The sequence below is a fragment of the Plasmodium reichenowi genome, chromosome 10 (assembly GCF_001601855.1).
Source record: "Plasmodium reichenowi strain SY57 chromosome 10, whole genome shotgun sequence".
Classification (NCBI taxonomy): domain Eukaryota; phylum Apicomplexa; class Aconoidasida; order Haemosporida; family Plasmodiidae; genus Plasmodium; species Plasmodium reichenowi.
In genome coordinates this window covers 1007134-1027133 of record NC_033655.1, presented here as the reverse complement: position 1 = coordinate 1027133, position 20000 = coordinate 1007134, and the positions used below count along the sequence as shown (strand labels likewise).

The 20000-nt window shown below is 19.4% G+C and overlaps 6 protein-coding genes across 6 annotated transcripts in view; 4 read left to right on the top strand and 2 right to left on the bottom strand.

Annotated features, from left to right (window-relative positions):
- Positions 1-39: 39 nt before the first annotated feature.
- On the top strand, positions 40-1420 carry PRSY57_1025400 (hypothetical protein; the record flags this gene model as incomplete). Its single annotated transcript, XM_012907843.2, has 3 exons — positions 40-171; positions 387-1097; positions 1235-1420. 3 exons carry the CDS (start codon positions 40-42, stop codon positions 1418-1420), a joined length of 1029 nt encoding a protein of 342 aa, XP_012763297.2.
- A 1094-nt stretch (positions 1421-2514) lies between these two features.
- On the top strand, positions 2515-8448 carry PRSY57_1025300 (hypothetical protein; the record flags this gene model as incomplete). The annotated part of the gene is made up of 15 exons (XM_012907842.2): positions 2515-4776; positions 5088-5459; positions 5618-5713; positions 5808-5873; positions 5960-6054; positions 6161-6305; positions 6440-6769; positions 6896-6934; positions 7012-7077; positions 7175-7426; positions 7561-7599; positions 7787-7858; positions 7993-8100; positions 8254-8292; positions 8413-8448. 15 exons carry the CDS (start codon positions 2515-2517, stop codon positions 8446-8448), a joined length of 4017 nt encoding a protein of 1338 aa, XP_012763296.2.
- Positions 8449-9484: 1036 nt separating this feature from the next.
- On the top strand, positions 9485-10024 carry PRSY57_1025200 (hypothetical protein; the record flags this gene model as incomplete). Its single annotated transcript, XM_012907841.1, has 3 exons — positions 9485-9582; positions 9707-9784; positions 9997-10024. The coding sequence occupies 3 exons, from the start codon at positions 9485-9487 to the stop codon at positions 10022-10024; spliced, it is 204 nt and encodes a 67-aa protein (XP_012763295.1).
- A 484-nt stretch (positions 10025-10508) lies between these two features.
- Positions 10509-11072, bottom strand: PRSY57_1025100 (hypothetical protein; the record flags this gene model as incomplete). The annotated part of the gene is made up of 1 exon (XM_012907840.2): positions 10509-11072. One exon carries the CDS (start codon positions 11070-11072, stop codon positions 10509-10511), a length of 564 nt encoding a protein of 187 aa, XP_012763294.2.
- Positions 11073-11612: 540 nt separating this feature from the next.
- Positions 11613-11816, bottom strand: PRSY57_1025000 (cytochrome c oxidase copper chaperone, putative; the record flags this gene model as incomplete). Its single annotated transcript, XM_012907839.1, has 1 exon — positions 11613-11816. The coding sequence occupies one exon, from the start codon at positions 11814-11816 to the stop codon at positions 11613-11615; it is 204 nt and encodes a 67-aa protein (XP_012763293.1).
- A 1199-nt stretch (positions 11817-13015) lies between these two features.
- Positions 13016-20000, top strand: part of PRSY57_1024900 (hypothetical protein) — a gene marked incomplete at both ends in the record, with an annotated part of 20121 nt that continues 13136 nt past the window's right edge. Inside the window, 2 exons of the mRNA XM_012907838.2 lie at positions 13016-13611; positions 13806-19911. Of these exons, the coding sequence (XP_012763292.2) occupies positions 13016-13611; positions 13806-19911 (6702 nt within the window). The remainder of the gene's footprint in view (positions 13612-13805; positions 19912-20000) is intronic.

Below are 20000 nucleotides of genomic sequence, written 5' to 3'. Positions count from 1 at the left end.
AGTTTCATATATATATATATACATATATATATATATATAATGAATCATAAAAATAATATTTACGAAATATTAAGACAAGAGGATAAAATAAAAAGAAAAACAAAGCAGCTGAAAGAAGATCAAAAAAAAAAGGAAAATGAGAAAAAAGACTTCAGCACCTTTTCTTTCGATGTAAGGAAAGAAATTTATAAGCACATTTATGAATAAAAAAAAAAAATTATATAAATAAAGCATATCACCCACAAAGGTGTTTACATATACATATAAACATATTTATGTTTATATTTATGTTTATATTTATGTTTATGTTTATATTTATGTTTATGTTTATATTTATGTTTATGTTTATATTTATGTTTATATATTTATATACCTTTTATTTATAGATTAATAAGTACACCTCATGGGCTGATATGGTAGACGAATATGATGAATTTTTTTATGAAGTAGAAAAGTTAAAAGATCAAGAAAAGAATGAAAAAAACAAGGATGAGAAGAAGAAAAAACAAACAAACGTACAAGTCAGTGATGATGATAGCACCGAATTTGATGATGAAGAAGATGATGATGATGATGATAATCAAGAGAATGTACAAAATTATAATTCTAATAAAATGAAAGAAATTAAAAAAAAAAATAAACCGAAAAGTGGAAATAAAAAAAAAAATAAAAGCTCAAATAATGCAAATAAGAAAAAAAACTTTGATAATTTATTATTGGAATATACAATGAGTAATAATGTATTAACTACAGAAAATAATAATGCACATTCTAATATTCTTGAAACAAACAATGCAACAGATGAAACTTGTTATAAGAATAATATAGATGATAATAAAGAAAAATCGCCATGTAATATAGATGTACATAATGACGACAAATTAAAAAAAAAAAAAAAAAAAAAAAAAAAAAAAAAAAAAAAAAAAGTTCAAGATGGAAGTGGAGATGAAAAAAAAGATAAAGATGATTCTCTAAATAAACAAAAAGAACAAAATGATGACGACAAGAAAAATGCACAGGAAGTAGATAAGAAAGCATGTCATGAAATAAATAACGATCAGAACAAAAAAGAAGTACAAAAGGATACAACGAATAATGTAAGCAATAAAAAAAGATAGAAATGTTATATATATATATATATATAAATATACACACATATATACATACATATATACACACATATATATATATACATATATACACACATATATACATACATATATATATATTTCAGGTTCATGTAAATGAAAAATTAAAACTATTATTAAACAATAATTCCAAAAAAAATAAAAAGAAGAGAGAAAAAATAGACGATATTATAGCCATTGTAGAGAAAGAAGAAAGTATAAAACAAAAACAAAAACAAAAGATGTTACAAAAAACAAAACAGAAATTAAAATTAAAACCTCAAATGAAATAAAATAGAAAATAATTAATAATTATGTATTGTATGGGAAACATATGATACATAAAATAATTCTTATTTATTTTATAGTTGTTTGTATATATATATATATATATATATAATTATATATATAATTATATATAATTATACGTGTAATTATTATTTACTATTAGCATAATAAACAATTTTGTTACCATATAACTTATGCATAATTTAAAATGTGAATATTTATTTTATTTTGAATATATGATATATTATATATCATTCTTTATATTATTTAATTTTTTTTTTTTATATATTTAAAGTTTTGTTTATAAAAAAGAAAATTATTTTATGTGTTTTTATTCTTTGTGTTTTATTTTATACATGTATTTATTTTACAATGAATAAGAAGTATTTTACGGTTCATATTTTATATGTATGCATATTACAATTATAAATATTTTTTTTTTTTTTTTTTTTGTTATAATATATGTATATATATATATATATATATATATATAAATACATAGAATAATTACTTTTTTAAAATTATGTATAATTCTGAATATTATAGGGAAAAAAAAAAAAAAAAAGAAAAGAAAAAAATAGACAAATATATATTATATATAATAACCACTGAAAAAAGAAATAAAATAAATACACAAATGATTTATATATATATATATATATATAATATTGTGTATATATGTATATATTTATTTATTTATTTTTTAATTTTATTTTTCATGTGTACATAAAATAATGTTATTGGACATTTCATTTAACGTATAATTTTGTGTACTTTTGTATTTTTTTTAAAACTTGTCAACTATAATAAAAATATTATGTACATTTGTAAATTCTTTTAATATTAAATATATTTTTTTTTCTTTGTTTCTTATTTATTAATTTTGTCAAAATGTAAAAATTGTTTATGCATTATTCAGCTTTTTCAGTATGACGAAAAGATAAAAAGAAAAAAAAAAAAAAAAAATATATATATATATATATAAATATTTATAAATATAAATATATATAAATATAAATACATAAATAAAAGTATATGTAATATCTTAAAAAAGAAATTATTTACATATATATATATATATTTATGTGTATTTATAAAAATGTCTGTGAAAGGTACTATGAATTTGTTATCACCACTTGTCGGGAATATTTATGATAATGTATATGATCATAAGGAATTAAAAATTAAATCAATTAACGAACAGAACAATATGGGTAGCAATAATTATAATATTAATTATGTAAATAATAATAATTCGAGACTTTCTAATAATAATCATAGTAAACAAAACTTATGCTATAATAATAACTTTTCATCCCATAGTCCAAGAATAAATAAGGAGAGTATACATGAAGAAAAAAAAAAAAAATTTTATGAACAGCACAATTATATTGATGAAAATGCAACACATCATACTATGGAAGAAGAACATTTTAAAAATTTTAAAAATTATAAAAATTATGAACATACTATCGATGAAGACGTAATGAAAAATGAATATTCCAATATTATAAAGGACAATCATCTCAAAAAAAAAAAAAAATATATTCACCATTTAAATAATAAAGATATTAATAATACAAATCTTAATTATGATACAAATGAACAAGTCCTTATCGATTTACCTAAAAATCATCTACTTAACAAATTAACCACATCCATTATCCACAGTATTAATCCACATTTAATTTCTGAGTATACTGATGAGGATATTACAAAAAGAACAAATAAAATATCCACTTTGAAGAAAAAAAAAAAAAAAAAAAAGGAAAAGGAAAAGGAAAAGGAAAAGGAAGAAATATATGAAAGTGATGTTGATAATACAAATGATGAGGATAATACTAATGATGAGGATAATACAAATGGTGTGAATAATACAAATGGTGTGAATAATACTAATGATGAGGATAATACTAATGATGAGGACAATACAAATGATGAGGATAATGAACAAATACAAAAAAAAAAGAATAAACAGAGTAAACAAAAAAAACAATATAAAGAGTTTGATGTTTATGAAACAAAGGGATATATTCCATTGTCCAATGAGCATAAACAAAATAAAAGTGTTTGTTTTCTTGATAATCATGTTAAGTATTATACCCAGGAAAATAATTTACCATATGAAAAAAATATCATATATGAAAATAATTTAAACGATCATCAAGCACATTCTTATAATAACACGTTAAATCAATTTACACCAAATTCAGATATACTAAATTATAATAATTATATAAATAAGGAGTATATCCAAGGAATGTATAATACAAATGATTATAATATAAAACAAGGTTCTGTTTATGAACCTAATGAACAAGTTATGTTTACATCACCACAAGAAGAAAAATATATATATATGAATGCATCACCAAACAATATAGTTCGAGATAATGACATGATTTTCTATTCCGGTCAACTTGATAATGAACAAATGAATATTAATATAAATACTAATAGTAAAAATATAAATAATAATAATGATAATAATATTAATAGGAGTAGTAGGGTTAACGATGGATGCTTTAATTTAAATTTAAACAACATGAATAATATTTTTAACACATGTACCAACACACAAAATAGACAAAAAAAGCATAAAAGCTTCTTCTGTAATTCTAGTCAAAAAAATGTAATAAATAATGACAGTAATGTAAAAAATAATAAAACAGAAATATTAATATATAAAAATGACAAAACGAATAATTATCAAAATAATGACCAAACCAAACAAAACATTCAAAGTAATAATCATTATAATAATAATAATAATAATGGTAATCATATAAATAAATTTCGTTTCTTTACACCTACTAGCAACAATGTATTTGTAAGAACACGCTCCTTAACTCCTAATACTTATCAAAAAAAAAAAAAAAATTCCTTCTTTGCATGTTCTCCTCTCAAAGATATGAATTTGAACAGGCAAAAATCGTTACCCCCTCAATTATATACAACACAAGATATTACTGAACCCATTTACACTCACGATATTTCTTATAATTTACCTAATAAAAATAATATAATACAAAATAATGACCCTTATAATAATATTCAAAATATTACCACCACTTTGTCATATCCACTTGTCAACTCAAATTTTGTTCATCTGTACCCGTACCAAAATTCTAATACTAATGATCAAATAAAAAAAATAGAAAATTTCAATGTTTCTAAAAATTACATGAACGAGTCATCTACACAAACTTCTACCGAAACATCTAGCAAATCGTCAAAAGACACCTCCCACTGGAATACTCAAATTCATTTATTAAATGAAAAAATAAAAAATATGAAAACTAAAATGGAAAATATAACCAAAGAGAAAAACAAAGTAAACGAATTGTGCAAAATGTACAAGGTAATAAAAAATCATATAAATGTGAATGTGTAATTTGTTATTACATCGTAGTTAAAATTTTTTTTTTTTTCCTGAACAAAACAACTATTTATTTTGGCTAGTTCGCAAAAGGATAATTATATAAATTTTTTTTTTTTTTTTTTTTTTTCCTGAACAAAACAACTATTTATTTTGGCTAATTCGCAAAAGGATAATTATATAAATTTTTTTTTTTTTTTTTTTTTTCCTGCACAGTACATATATATATATATATATATATATATTTCTATATCTATATCTATATCTATATATTTATATTTATTTATATTTAGAATGAATGCGGACGATTGAGAGAACTGCTTGTAAAGGAAAATTATGACAAGTACAAGGTGCTTCCTATTTGTAGCATCGATTATGAAGAAGTGAATTTAAACTTAGAAAAAGAAAATAAGATATTAAGAAAGCAATTGGAGGCTTTAGGAAAAACCATTTTAGCTAGCGATGATATGAATAGTATAAAAAAGAATTTAGCCAAGCATATAGTACATTTAAATGAAGAGAATGAAAAATATAGAAATGAAATAAAATTATTGAAGAAGAACAAAGATATAAATAATCAAATATTATTTACATTAAACAAAACAGAGGTTTCATCTGATATGATAGATAGTTTATTTATGCAAACAAAGAATGTTATTATACAGGTAACAAATAAAAAATATTAAAGGAATATATAAGTGTTTGTTATATATTTTATCTAGCATGACCCTTGCTACAACTAAATAAACAAATATACACACACATACATATATATATATATATATATATATATATATATATATATTATGTTTTCTTTTTGAAGGGACATGAGAATATTAACGTGTTTTATTTTAATGTGAAAAACTTGGTCCAGCAATTTTTGGAAAAAATAAAATATATCATTATGGAAAACGAATACGTAAGAAAATAAATAAATAAATAAATAAATAAATATATATATATATATATATATATATAATATAAATGAATGTTATATATTTTATTTTCGTTAGACAAAAAAAGAGAAATTGAAATATGTTGTCGATTTGGAAGATATAATTAAGAAAAACTTTCAAGAGGTACTTTACTGAAAATTAAAAAAAAAAATATACATAGATGTACATATTATCACACATTCTGTTTATATACTTTTTTATTTCTCTAGATAAGTCAAACAGTGATCAATATTAATGACCTACGAAAGAATATGAAAAACATTAGAACTCAGTTTTTTGATGTAAATAGAGTAAACCCTGAATGGTTAGATTTTTTTTTTATTTTATATCCCATAAAAATAATTATTTCTGTTCATCAAAAAAAAAATATATATATATATATATTTATTTATTTATTTATTATTTTTTAGTTTTTGTAAACCTTCAAGAACCATTCTAGAAAATGACATTAAACAATTAGAAGAGGTGTTACACAAACATTTTATTTTACTGAAAAATTTGAGAAAAAAAAACTTGTCCCTCAATCTGAATAATCTATATGTTCATTTTAATAATGTAAGTTGAAAATTTTATAAATGTATATAAATAAATAAATATATAAATATAAATAAATATATAAATATAAATATATATATATATATATATATATATTTTTGCATATGTTATTATATGCTTGTGTGCTTGTTCAGGAGGATGATCAGAATTCATACTCACACGAGTCGTTTAATATTTCTTCCGAAGAATTTCAAATGAATAAGACTTATGATAATCCAGAGACAAATATAAATGTACATCAAAAAAAAAATGTATCTTCTAAAAATTTGTATGAAGCACAAAAGAAAAACAATACGGCTGATGTTACAAATACAGAAATTGAAAGAGTTGAAAAAGATAAAAAAGAAAAGGAATCATATGAAGAAAAAAACGATAAGATGAATACAACTAGTGAAGAGAATAATATTTTAGTAGGTGAAAATACAAAAGTTGATGATATATTTCATGAGAAATTACACGAAAAGGTATCCCCAAATTATAATTCTTAAAATCAAAATAGAGAAAAATAAAATTTGAAGCTCATATAAAGTACTATTCAATATAAATGTATATTATATATGTTTATTTGTTTTTTTATTTATTTATTATAGATAAAAATAATTGAAGAGCAACTCAAATCCTTAAATAACGTAAGAAAATAAAAAATTTTCATATATATATATATATATATATGTAATATTTTTATTTTTTTTCCTTTTTATATCAGCATATATATTGCAGTATGAGTGAAAGTGAAGAAGATGACGACATAACAAAAAACATCAAGAAAAATGTATATAATAAAAAAAAAATAAAGTATTCATATACATTTTTTTGTATTGATTATATTAATTATTTGTATAATTTATTTTATTTTATTTTATTTGTAGAACGACCTTATGGTTTGCAAAATAAAGAATAATTTTAAAGATAAAAACACCTGTCCTTATATAAGAAAAGAAAGTTTAAGTAAATATGAAACCAAAACAAAAAAAGAAAATCTAAATCATAAATCGATTAAGAAACAAGAAAGTGTCCATTCAAAGAATTCCTCTTCTTATTCTTATGAAATATCGTCTTCGTGCGAAAAAACGGATGATATGTTAACAAATGAAAAAGATGACTTCAATAATGATGATGAGGTTAATATAATATATTATATATATTGTTTAACTTTAATAAATACATGATAATGTATTATATATATATATATATATATATATATATATATATATATTATATATATATTATATATTTGTATGTATTTCATTTATAGGTTGAAAAGAGCAAGAATAAAATGATTGAACTACTAGCTGTAATTTTTAAAAAGCATAAAATTAACATTTATAAATTTTTAAGCAATAAATGATAAATAATCATATGGTTTTGTGTTCACACTTTTTTATCACATAAATGATAAAGGAATATATAAATGTATATAAATATATAAATATATATATATATATATATATATATGTATATTTTTATTTTTTATTTTTTAGCTTTTAAAAGGAAAACACAACGAAGACTTGGTTGAAAATACGAAAGAACACATAAATTCATTTGGACATGATGTAAAGAATTAAATATATATATATATATATATATATATATATATATATATATATTTATTTATTTATATATTTATATATTTATTTATATATTTATTTATTTATTTATATATTTATTTATTATTTTTTTTTTCTAGCAATGGGAGAATAATTACAATTTGAAAAAAATTTATAATAATTTAAAGGCTATAAAAAATACCATTAAAAACACTGAGGATGACACAGAAAAAAATATTTTAGCACTGGTAAAAGGAAAAAAGAATAAATAAATAATTTACTATAATATACTTCAAAAAAATTATATATGTGTATTCTTTTTATGTCCCATATTGTATATTTATTGTTTATTATTTTATTGTGCTTTATTTTACTCTTTTTTTTTTTTTTTTCTTTGTTAGATTGAATCCCAAGCGAATGATATCAAAATATTTGGAAATGTAAAAATAAAAAATACATACATATATATACATACATATAATATATATATATATATATATATATATATATATATATATATATATATATTCCTTTTATTTTTTCCTTCCTTTTTATTGTAGTGTATTGATGATTTAAAAAGTACTGTAGCACAATAAATCTGCTTCCCTTTCAAAAGGATTAAGAATTTTAAATAAAATTCCAAACATTTATTTTGTGAAAGAAGAAATAAGATAAAAATTTTCATGTCTCTTGTCACTCAGACAAATAAATATTATATATCATATATTATTTGTGTTATTTTTTTTTGTTATTTTTATTTTTTTTTTGTATATCTTTTATGAACCATATGAAATAGTTAACAATTCAAAAAAATTAAAATAATTTTTCATATTTATAAAAAGAAAATAAGATAATCATACATGGGAGTTCATTTATTATTTTTTTTTTTGTTAACTTTGTTTCAATTACATTTTTTGTGCACCTATTTTATGTTATATGTTATGTATTTTGTGTTTTATGTTATGTGTTATTGTATTTTGTATTTTGTATTTTATGTTATGTGTTATGTATTTTGTGTTTTATGTTTTGTGTTTTTATTTCCTACCTACCCATATTTTGATATAATAAATAATACGAATATATTTTTATACATTTTGAAATATCTACGCATATACATAATAACATAAAAAAATACGTACATTTTTTTTAATATATTTAAAAAAAAAAAAAAAAAAAATGACACTATTAAAATATATGTCGAAAGACTGGTAGTATTAAAAGAAAAAAAAAACAAAAAAAAAAAAAAATTAAATAGATAAATTATAAATAATAAATTATAAATAATAAATAATAAATAATAAATTCATTTCTTTTTAAATGTGGAACAAAAATATAAAGAATTATAATTTTTCTTTCATTTAGTGAATATTTATAAATATAGCAGAAAATAAAATTATATAAATATAAATATATATATATATATATATATATATATATTATATATATACATGTATTACCCTTTTAATATTTTATATGATATAATTTTTTTTTTTTTTTTTTTGTTTAAAGATATAATAAACATTATGATTAAAAATATAAATGTATAAATATACATTTTCTTTTGCTTTTTCTTTTTCTTTTTTTAAGTATATATTATAATATGCACATTTGAATACTTTACATTTTGTAATAATGACAAAATATAATTTAATATTTAAAAAAAATTGGTTTGCAAAAAGTATTTTTGGAACTGTTGGATTTTTCGTTCTGTTAGACCAGCTAGCCAGATAGTATATATTTAAAAATTAAAAAAAAAAAAAAAAGATAGAAAATTACCTGAACGTGTTCATAATATTTTCCGTATTTTCCATATTTTAATATATTGATATTTTTAATTTTTGTTTCAATTTTTAGTCAATATAACATACCAGAATATAGGAATCCAAATTTAACCATGTGGTCTTGGTGGTTAGAAAAAGTGAACTTAAAAAGGTTAAATGGAAAAAATGAAAATCATATGTATATTATTTTTGTATTGTATATAAATATGTGTGTATATATAAATTTATAATATTTTACATTATGTACGTTAGATATGTTATTTGTCATATATGCCTTCACATATATATATATATATATATATATATATATATTTATATATATTTATTATTAACATTGAACATATTTAAAATTGTATTATGTAGACTAGGTGTTGATAAAGAGGATAATTAAGAAAAGGTAGACTGTTATAGAATTATAAATATTTGGGAGGAAAACTAAAAGGACCACATATATATACATATATGTATGTATATTTAATTATTTATTTATTTATTATTTTATTTTATTTGTTTATTCCATACCTATGTAATTATTTTTCTATTTTTGAAATAACTATATCCTTTTTACAAATTATTACTACAATATATGTTTGAGAATCCAAGAATAAAAATGATGTTCCTTTTTAATTAGATTCAAAAAGGAAAAATAAAATAAATGAATAAATAAATAAATAAATAAATAAATATATATATATATATATTTATATTTATATTTATATAAAAAAACCAATAAATGAACGAATAAATTAATAAAAATATATACGTGTACAAATATATATTTATGTTTACATATGTAACATCAAAAATTATTTTTTAATCTTTATATATTATATCATATATGAATTAAGAATAAAAAAAAAAAAAAAAAAAAAAAATTAACCAAAATGCGTAGGTAAAAATTTCCGAGCCCTCATGATATTAGGATTATAATCAACCGGTGAATCTCTTATTCGTAATACATAACTAGGCATTTGAAATTTGAACTTTTTAACATCATCTCTTGAAACATACTTTATTTTCATTTTTTCATAATATTTTTTGGTTGATACATTTTTTTTACTAGCATTTCTTCCAGATTGTAATCTTTCCCACCCAAACTTTGTTAAACGAAATCGCAAAGCAACTTTAGAATGATTTTTATATTTTAATTTTTTTTTTCTTAATTGTGATACTCGATGTCTAAAACGAATAAGTGTCCAATTAATATTAGCTCTAGGATTGTAAAATCTTTTAAACATATTATTGTATTTTAAAAATATCCAATGATTAGTATAATTTTTATATTGATATATATTTATTTTACTGTTAGTGTGGAACTTATTCATAAAGTTGTTGAATTTATAATTTATGTTATATCTTGGAAAGGGTGTACAATAATTTATTATTAAATGAGTATATTTAAAATTTCCAAATATTTTTCTATTTTGAAAAAGCACCATGGTTACATCTCCGTGTTATATATATATATATATATATATATGTAGAAAAAAAAAAGTATTTTTATGATTGTCCCAATTTAGGACAAATAAAAAGAAAAATAGAAAGAAAGATAAATAGGAAAAATAACAAAAATATAAAATTGAGACGTAAATATATAAATGGATATTATTTTTATTTATTTTATATATTATAAATATGTATATATGTACAAATAGCTAATTATTTAATATTATGAATAATGTGTAAAAAAATTATGACTTGTTCATAATTTTTTATAAAGTAAAAAATAAAATAAATAAAATAAACATATATAAATAAATATATAATTATATATATATATATACAAATGTAGGATGAAAACGTGATCCTATTTTATGTTTAAATGAAAGGTTTACTACACTTATATGTACACACATATAACATTAATTTTTTGGTTTGTAAATAAAAGAAAACAATTTACAAAAATATAAAAATATATATATATATATATATATATATATATATATATATATATATATTTATTTATACATATAACATATCTATTTAATATCAAAACCTTCACTCCTTAAGCATTTATTATGATCATCGATAAATTTCTTACACTGCTCTTCCCCCAATTTAACAATACATTCATCTCTTAACTTTTTGGTTTCTAAACAAACACAACAAATTTTTTTTTTTTTAACTTCTCCTTTATTTGCTTCATTCGTGTTATTTATTGGTTTGTTCAAGCTCATACCCATTTTTTTAAATTTGTGTATGATATTACTATATGTTTTTAATTTTTTTTTTTTTTTTTGCCTTTTTAATAAAATATTAATATATTAAGATGTTTAAATATAAATATAAAATCTCTTGAAATTTTCATATTATCAATTTTTTTTTTTTATATTTTTTTATTTCCTCCCACAAAAATGATATTCGACCTCTTTTTTTGATAAAAATATGTGATAAGTGTTTTTTTTTTTTTTTTTTTTTTTTTAAATATATAAATTTAGGCACACTTCAGTGAGCTGAATTGTATATATTTAAATTGTTATGTGTAAGTATTTATATATATAAATATAAATATAAATATAAATATAAATATAAATATATATATATATATATATATATATGTATATATTGTATAAATAATGTGCAGTATGTTTTGGCGTATTAATCAATGTCCTATAAAAATTACTACAATATATGATATATATATTTTATATGTATATATATATATATTTTTTTTTTATTTATTTTAATAAAAAGGTTTTATTAATATATGAATTGGTACTTCTATATGTATATATATATATATATATATTCAAAATAATATATTTATATATTATTTTATATGATATGGTATAGAGTCACCTTTTTCAACATACATTATCATTATGGCTTTTTTTTAATTTCTTTTTTTTCTTGGTATATAGTATAGGAAAATATGTAAAATTCAATATATATATATATATAAGATATGATAAACGTATATAAATATAACTTATAATGTTATTTGTATATATAATATATATATTTAATATTGCGATGTGTGATGTGTACTATGTACAATATTATATATATATATATATATCATATGTATTCCTTTAATTTTCTTTTTCAATTCTTGTCTAAAAAAAAAGAAAAGAAGAAAAAATATATGTACCATTTAATTCCTTTTTCTCACTTGTTTTTTTTCTTTTTTTCGTTCATTCATAATTTATTAACTTATCTTACGACATACATTTTGTATGTGTTTCCCATTTCGTGTTTTGTTAAAATGTATAGGATGTATAAATAAATAAATATATATATATATATATATATATAATATATTTATTTATATATTTTTATGCGTTCCCACCTTTAGACATTTTTAACCCCTCCAAAATTTTTTCTCCTTCATGTATAAAACCTATATTCATGTTTTTGAAAAAAAAAAAAAAAAAAGGTTAAAATGAACTACAGTTCGTTAAAAAAGAACCTTGTGATTAACTTCGAAAATTTTATGAATCCATATGATTTCAATGAAAAGAAAAAGAGGAAGGAAAAAAGTATTTGTGAGTTAAACACACAAAAAAAAAAAAAAAAAAATGCAGACGATTTAATAGAAGATGTTGTAAAGGAGGATATGTTATATTATACTAAAAGAAAGAAAAATGGTATGGAAAAAAAGGAATTAAATATATTGTTCGAAATTGATGATATCTTAAAAGAAAATGTAAATGATAAAGAAAAAATTATAACAAATAATATGAAAATAATAAATGATGAAAAAAAAAAAATCGATGAAAAGGGAAAACTTTATGGTAATAAAAATGTAGCTAGCCAAAATAAAGAAATTCTTATTAAAGAGAAAAAAAAAAAAAATAATAATAATGATAATATTATTAAGAATGAAGAATATGAAGAAAACAATATGGATGAGAAAAAAAAAAATATGGACATCATTGAAGTCAGTTTTAGTGTAATAAATAAATGGAGAAATCACAATGAATTGATTGACTTTGTGAAAAATAATTTGAAGAATAATGAATTTATATACGTCAAGAGGTGATTTATATAATATGGGTTTTATATGTATATAATGTAGTTATATATAAATGTACCTATAAATAAATAGATATATTTATATATATATATATATATATATATATATGTGTTTATTTATTTATTTATTTATTTTATATATGTATGTATTACATTTCTGTTAATACATAATATTTTCTTTTGTCGTTTATTTTTAGCTTGCCCAACTTTTCTTATGAAATAGCGTCTTGGGAAAATAAAAAAAAGATGGATGTGCTATCGATTTCCCTTAACGGTGTTATGATCAACGAAAAGAACGAAACGAGTTTCTATGAACTTAATGAATGGAAATGTCATATGAATTTATTAAGGAGCGCATTAGATTTAAGATTTATACGTAAATATAAATTATATAAATATTTTTTTTTTTTGAAAAATATGATAAAGAGCACCAAATTTAAAAATAAAAAATTTTACATTAAAGAGAATTTATTATTTTTGAATGAAGCATTTTTTAATGGTTTTATAAAAATCGAAAAGGTATTAAAACATATAGGTAAAACAAAATTAATAGACATAAATATAAATAATATGACTATAGATCAATATGTAGAATTACAAGATGAATATATGATGAAATTCGATAGTTTTCTTAATAACAAAATTAAATATATAATTAACATTATTTATATATATTGTATGACTGCTTTAAATAATTTTTTAATAAAAAACGACATCACCATAAAAAGGAAACAAATAGAAAATGAAGAACATATTGATATGTTTATGAAGGATCATATGAATAGTATTGAAACATTCGATGAACAAACTGGTGTTAATACAAGTATTCTTTTACCTACGAAAGAAGAAAATCATAATATAAATAATAAAACAAATACAAAAATAAATACAGACACAGACACACACAAAGAAACACAAAAAGAAACAAATAAAAATACAAAAAATACAAAAAATACAGATAAAAAACAATTTCCAAAAAAAAAAAATACTCAAAATAAAAACGATACAGAAATAAATATATATTATAACAAAATAGCTCTTAGTAATTGTTATAGCATATATTTAAAAAAATTTATTCAAGTATGTCAATATATGTGTGATAATATCCTACGAAATATCATAATAAATACATATACATATTTTCTAGATTTATTAAATCATTATTTTGAAACTAATCATGAACATGCAAAAGATATGAATGATCCCCAGTATCCTAATCACAACGTTCATATATTTATGGATAAAGAAAAATATTATGGTAAGAAAAAAGAATACAATAAGGATGATGATAATAATAAAAACTATCCAAATTTGAGTTATAATACAAATAAACATGTAACCAGAAATCAGACACATGGAACTCTTCCGTATGAAAGCATAAAGCAAAAGAAAAATAGTGATAAGGAAAAGCAAAAGCAGAGAAAGAAATTTTTATTCTCATCTATTACAAAGAGGAAGGAGGATTATAATACTGAGGAGAAAATAAAAAATTATAAAGCTAGGTATATTGTTAAGAGGGCTGAAAAGAATAGTCGCGTCGACGACAAGGTAGCCAATGGTATGATTATAAAAATGAACGAAATTAATAATGATAATAATAATAATAATAATAATAATAATAGTAATAATAATAGTAATAACAACAATAATAATAACAACAATAATAATAACAACAACAATAATAACAACAACAATAATAATAATAATAACGGAGTAGAAAATGAAAACATTCCAAAGAATGATGTGTGCCTCTTCAATATCTCCATAAGCATAAAAAATAACCACCTACATATATATCCAGAATACGAACTATTAATAAATACCATGACGAAATATATAAATAAAAGTATAGAAAATGTATGCAAGAGAGAAGAGTTTATAAAAAGTTATAAAATAAAAGAATTTTTCAGAAACGAAATTTTTATTGACAAGATTATATTTCATAAACATAATATAAATAATAATAATAATATAAATGAGTATAATGATAATCATGCCGATGGTTGTATAGACAAACCCGTTGGTAGTTATAGAAACCAACCCGTTGATAGTTATAGAAACCAACCCCTTGATGTTTATAGAAACCAACCCGATGATGGTTATAGTTATCATAATAATAATCCCCATGTTGATAATAAAAAGTTTGAAGAATTCATTAATAATGATGAGGTTATACATAATTTAGATATAGAATTAAAAGAAAAAATAAAACTTCTTTATGATGATATGGTAGATGTATGTCAAGAATTTTATGAGATAATAGATACTTATAATAAATATGATGAATTGAATATTGAAGAAATAGATATAATGGATGTTGAATTTATTACGAATTTATTTTTATCGTTAAAAGAATTAGAAAATAAAATAAAACGAATGAGCAAACAATTAAATATTCATATATTTAAAGTTGATAATACAATATTAATAGAATATATATTAAAAAATATAAATAAAAAATGGACCCTTTTAATAAATTATTTACCTACATTAAATAATAAAACTATAGAGGCATTAACAATAAAATTAGATAACTCTTTAAATATTATAAATAAAACACCTAAAAATATAAATGAACTTGTCTCATATATAGATTTTGTTAATACATTTTCTATAAATTTAGTATGTATAGAAGAAGAAATTGAATCTATATTTTCTTTATTTTTATTATTTAAAAAATATTATATAAGTATATGTGGTAATCAAACTACGAAAATATTCCATATGAACCAGAAAATGAATTTTATTAAAAGTATATTAAACAGCGAGGTAAATTATGATATACAATATAGTTATATATTTAAAGATCTCAATTCACAGATTAATAATGTAGAAAAAAACATACAAAACTTTTTAAACATCATGAATACAAATTTTCTAGATCAACAAAATAATTATGAATGGGACGACATAGTTAGAGACTTGAATTATGTTCATCCTATAAATGATATAAATGAGGTTTTTTATAAAAATTATGATAACCATATTACTTTTATGAGGGAAAATGGGAATGTGCATGAAAATGAAGACGGCCTCGACCAAACAGAAAATCATAATAAGTATGATGGTAATAAAATTTATAATAAGAAGACTTATGATGAACAATATAATAAACTTCATAATTGTATGAGAAAAGATTTATTTTCCATTAATTTTAATAATAATAATACGATCATTATACATGAGACAGAAGAAAAAAAAAAATTTTACACATTCCATATCCTAGAATTCTTGAGATTAAAAATACTAGAGATAAAAGAAGATGTTGATAAATATATTCATTATCAAAATGTTTTAAAAATAAAAAAAAACGAATTTGTTAACTTTTCTTTATTATGTAATATGTTTATTAATAATAGTCTTACCATCTATACTTTTTTTCAGTATATAAATCTTAACGAGAAATATAGACATGAAAAAATCTTTTATTTAAATATACCACAATTTTGTAATGATATAAATAATATCAATATCTTTTTTAAGAAAATAAATAAAAACTTTGTAAACAATGAAATTTATGATAAATGTAAAAAGTTCCATATGACTTATGAACATATAATAAAACTTTTGAAATATCTACAACCAATATATACAAATCAAAAATATTTCCGTAGAGCTATAGATTTGTTAAATGATTCCTATGACATCGATAACCATCTTTTCGAAAATATAAATGATATGTATACAATAAGGCGGTCCCAAGAAAAAAACAAAAATGTTCATGAAACACACAAAAATAATGAAACACACCATAATAATGAGATACAACAGAATAATGAAACACACCAGAATAATGAAACACACCAGAATAATGAGATACACCAGAATAATGAGATACACCAAAATAATGAAACACACCAAAATAATGAAACACACCAAAATAATATAACACACCAAAATAATGTAACACACCAAAATAATGAAACACACCAAACGCACAATCACAATGATAAAGACCAGTATGAAAAACAGAATAGTAGACGTGATATTCAAAAAAAAGAAAAAATCTTTTTATCGTATAATTACGAAATGATCATTCTAGAGAATTTATTCGGACTTCCCTTTAGTAGTTTTCTAACCAATGTTGAAAAGATTTGTTTTGAATATGAGAAGGAAAAAAGGATTAACGATAGGTTTGAGCGTATAAAAACTTCTTTGAAAAAATACAAATTGGATGTTAGTCTTATTAATAAAAAAGTATATTTTATAAATAATATAAATGAACTTATTACATATATTAAAAAAATAATGGATGAATTATTTTTTATACAGAATGATAAATATAGTAAACATATATATAATGAAATATACAAATTATCAAAGCAGTTATTAAATTTTAAAAATACATTAGTAGTTATAAAAAAAATACAAACATATTATATAAATACATTACAAAAATATAAAAATAATGAAATAAAAAAATGTACAAACGATTCAGAATATTTCTCTTCCTTAATTAATACATATAAATATCATTGTGAAGAATTTTTTATATATCCACAAATAAATAAACATCTTGAAAAAAATTATGATATACAATATTTTTATAACTTCTTAAAACAACTAGAACAACTTATGACAACTGTAAATCTATATATACTAAATAAAAGAAAAGAATTTTTTTCTTTTTATTTATTAAATGATGAAAATTTTCTAAATATATATTTAAATATAAAAGATATAAAAACATTAAATAAATATATACAACATATTATCCCATCTATTAAAAAACTTATTTATCAAAATGAAATTATTTGTGGTGTTCTTAGTAAGGATAATCAAAGAATAATATTCAAGGAACAAATCAAATATAAGAAGCTAGAATTTTTGTTAAATCAAATTAATCTTGAAATTAAAAATTGGGTTCTAAAAAATATTCAAAATGTATTACAAAATGAAATCATTCAAAAAAAAGACATAAATTATATTAACAATGATGATAATAATAATAATAATAATAATAATGATCACAATAAAAATAATAAGGATAACAAAAATTTTGAGAGTTCTTTATTTTTCTATCCTTTAAAAGAGGATACCTATTTAATTTTTATAAAAATTACAAATATGCAGACATTGTTCATTATATTAAATATATATTTTACATACATAATGGATATTTTTATAAAAAATCTACAAAAAAATAAATATATAATTTATATCTTATCTCAAAACGTGATACACCTCGTACATAAAATATATAATACAAATTTGTATTTGGGAAATGAGGATGATAATATAAGTGTACACAATATATCGACCAATGAACAAAAAACATTAAACCATATAAACATCATCAATAATACAGAAATAAAAAAAAAAATAAAAAATAATAATAATAATAAAAATAATGACGATATTTATAATAATAATGACGATATTTATAAAAATAATGACGATATTTATAATAATAATAATGACGATATTTATAAAAATAATGACGATATTTATAATAATAAAAACGATGTTTATAATAATAATAACGATGTTTATAATAATAAACATTTAATATTCATTCTTTTATTTTTTATGAACATGAAACAGAAATTATTATCGATCCTTAATAATGATCATTCCAAAAATATTTCTTTAAACCATTTTAATTATCTAGAAATAGATAAACATTATTTTAAAAATAATGATTATATTATAGAATTTTTTCATCATAATATAAAATATAAATATGAATTATTGAATAATTACAACTATACTCTAGATATTATATATCACGAAAAAAAGTATTCTTTCTTATTATATAAATATTTATCAAACCATTTTATTACCTTATATTCAAATAATTCTTATTCAATTAATTATACAAAGAATTTTTCCATACTTTTAGGGTTTCATTATTTTCTAATTAATAATATTAATTTAAATAAAAACGATATATTAAATTTTATATCATGTTCTATATCATCTAATGTATCCTTATTTTTTTATAAAGTAGATAAATATAAACCACATATTTTATCTATATTAAATAAACAATTATCTATCATTAATTATCATCTACAAAATAAAAAAAAACAAATTATTATTAATAATCAAGAATTAAATCTAAATAAAAGAAATCTTATATATCTATCTATAAGTAAACATTATTCTCCACCTATATCTCTTTATTTTTCAAATAATCATAATCACATTAATTCAAAGTTTAATTTTTCATATACCATATATCAATCCTCTAAGCCATTTCCCTTGTCCATTTTTTACCTCATTTACTTTTCCTTCGGTTATCTAAACCCAGATCTTTTATCTCTAGCTACTTACAAGACATATCTGTATCTAAAAAAACACGTAATATTATACATACATACATATGTATATATATATATATATATATATATATATATATATAATATATATGTTTTTTTTTTTTTTTTTTT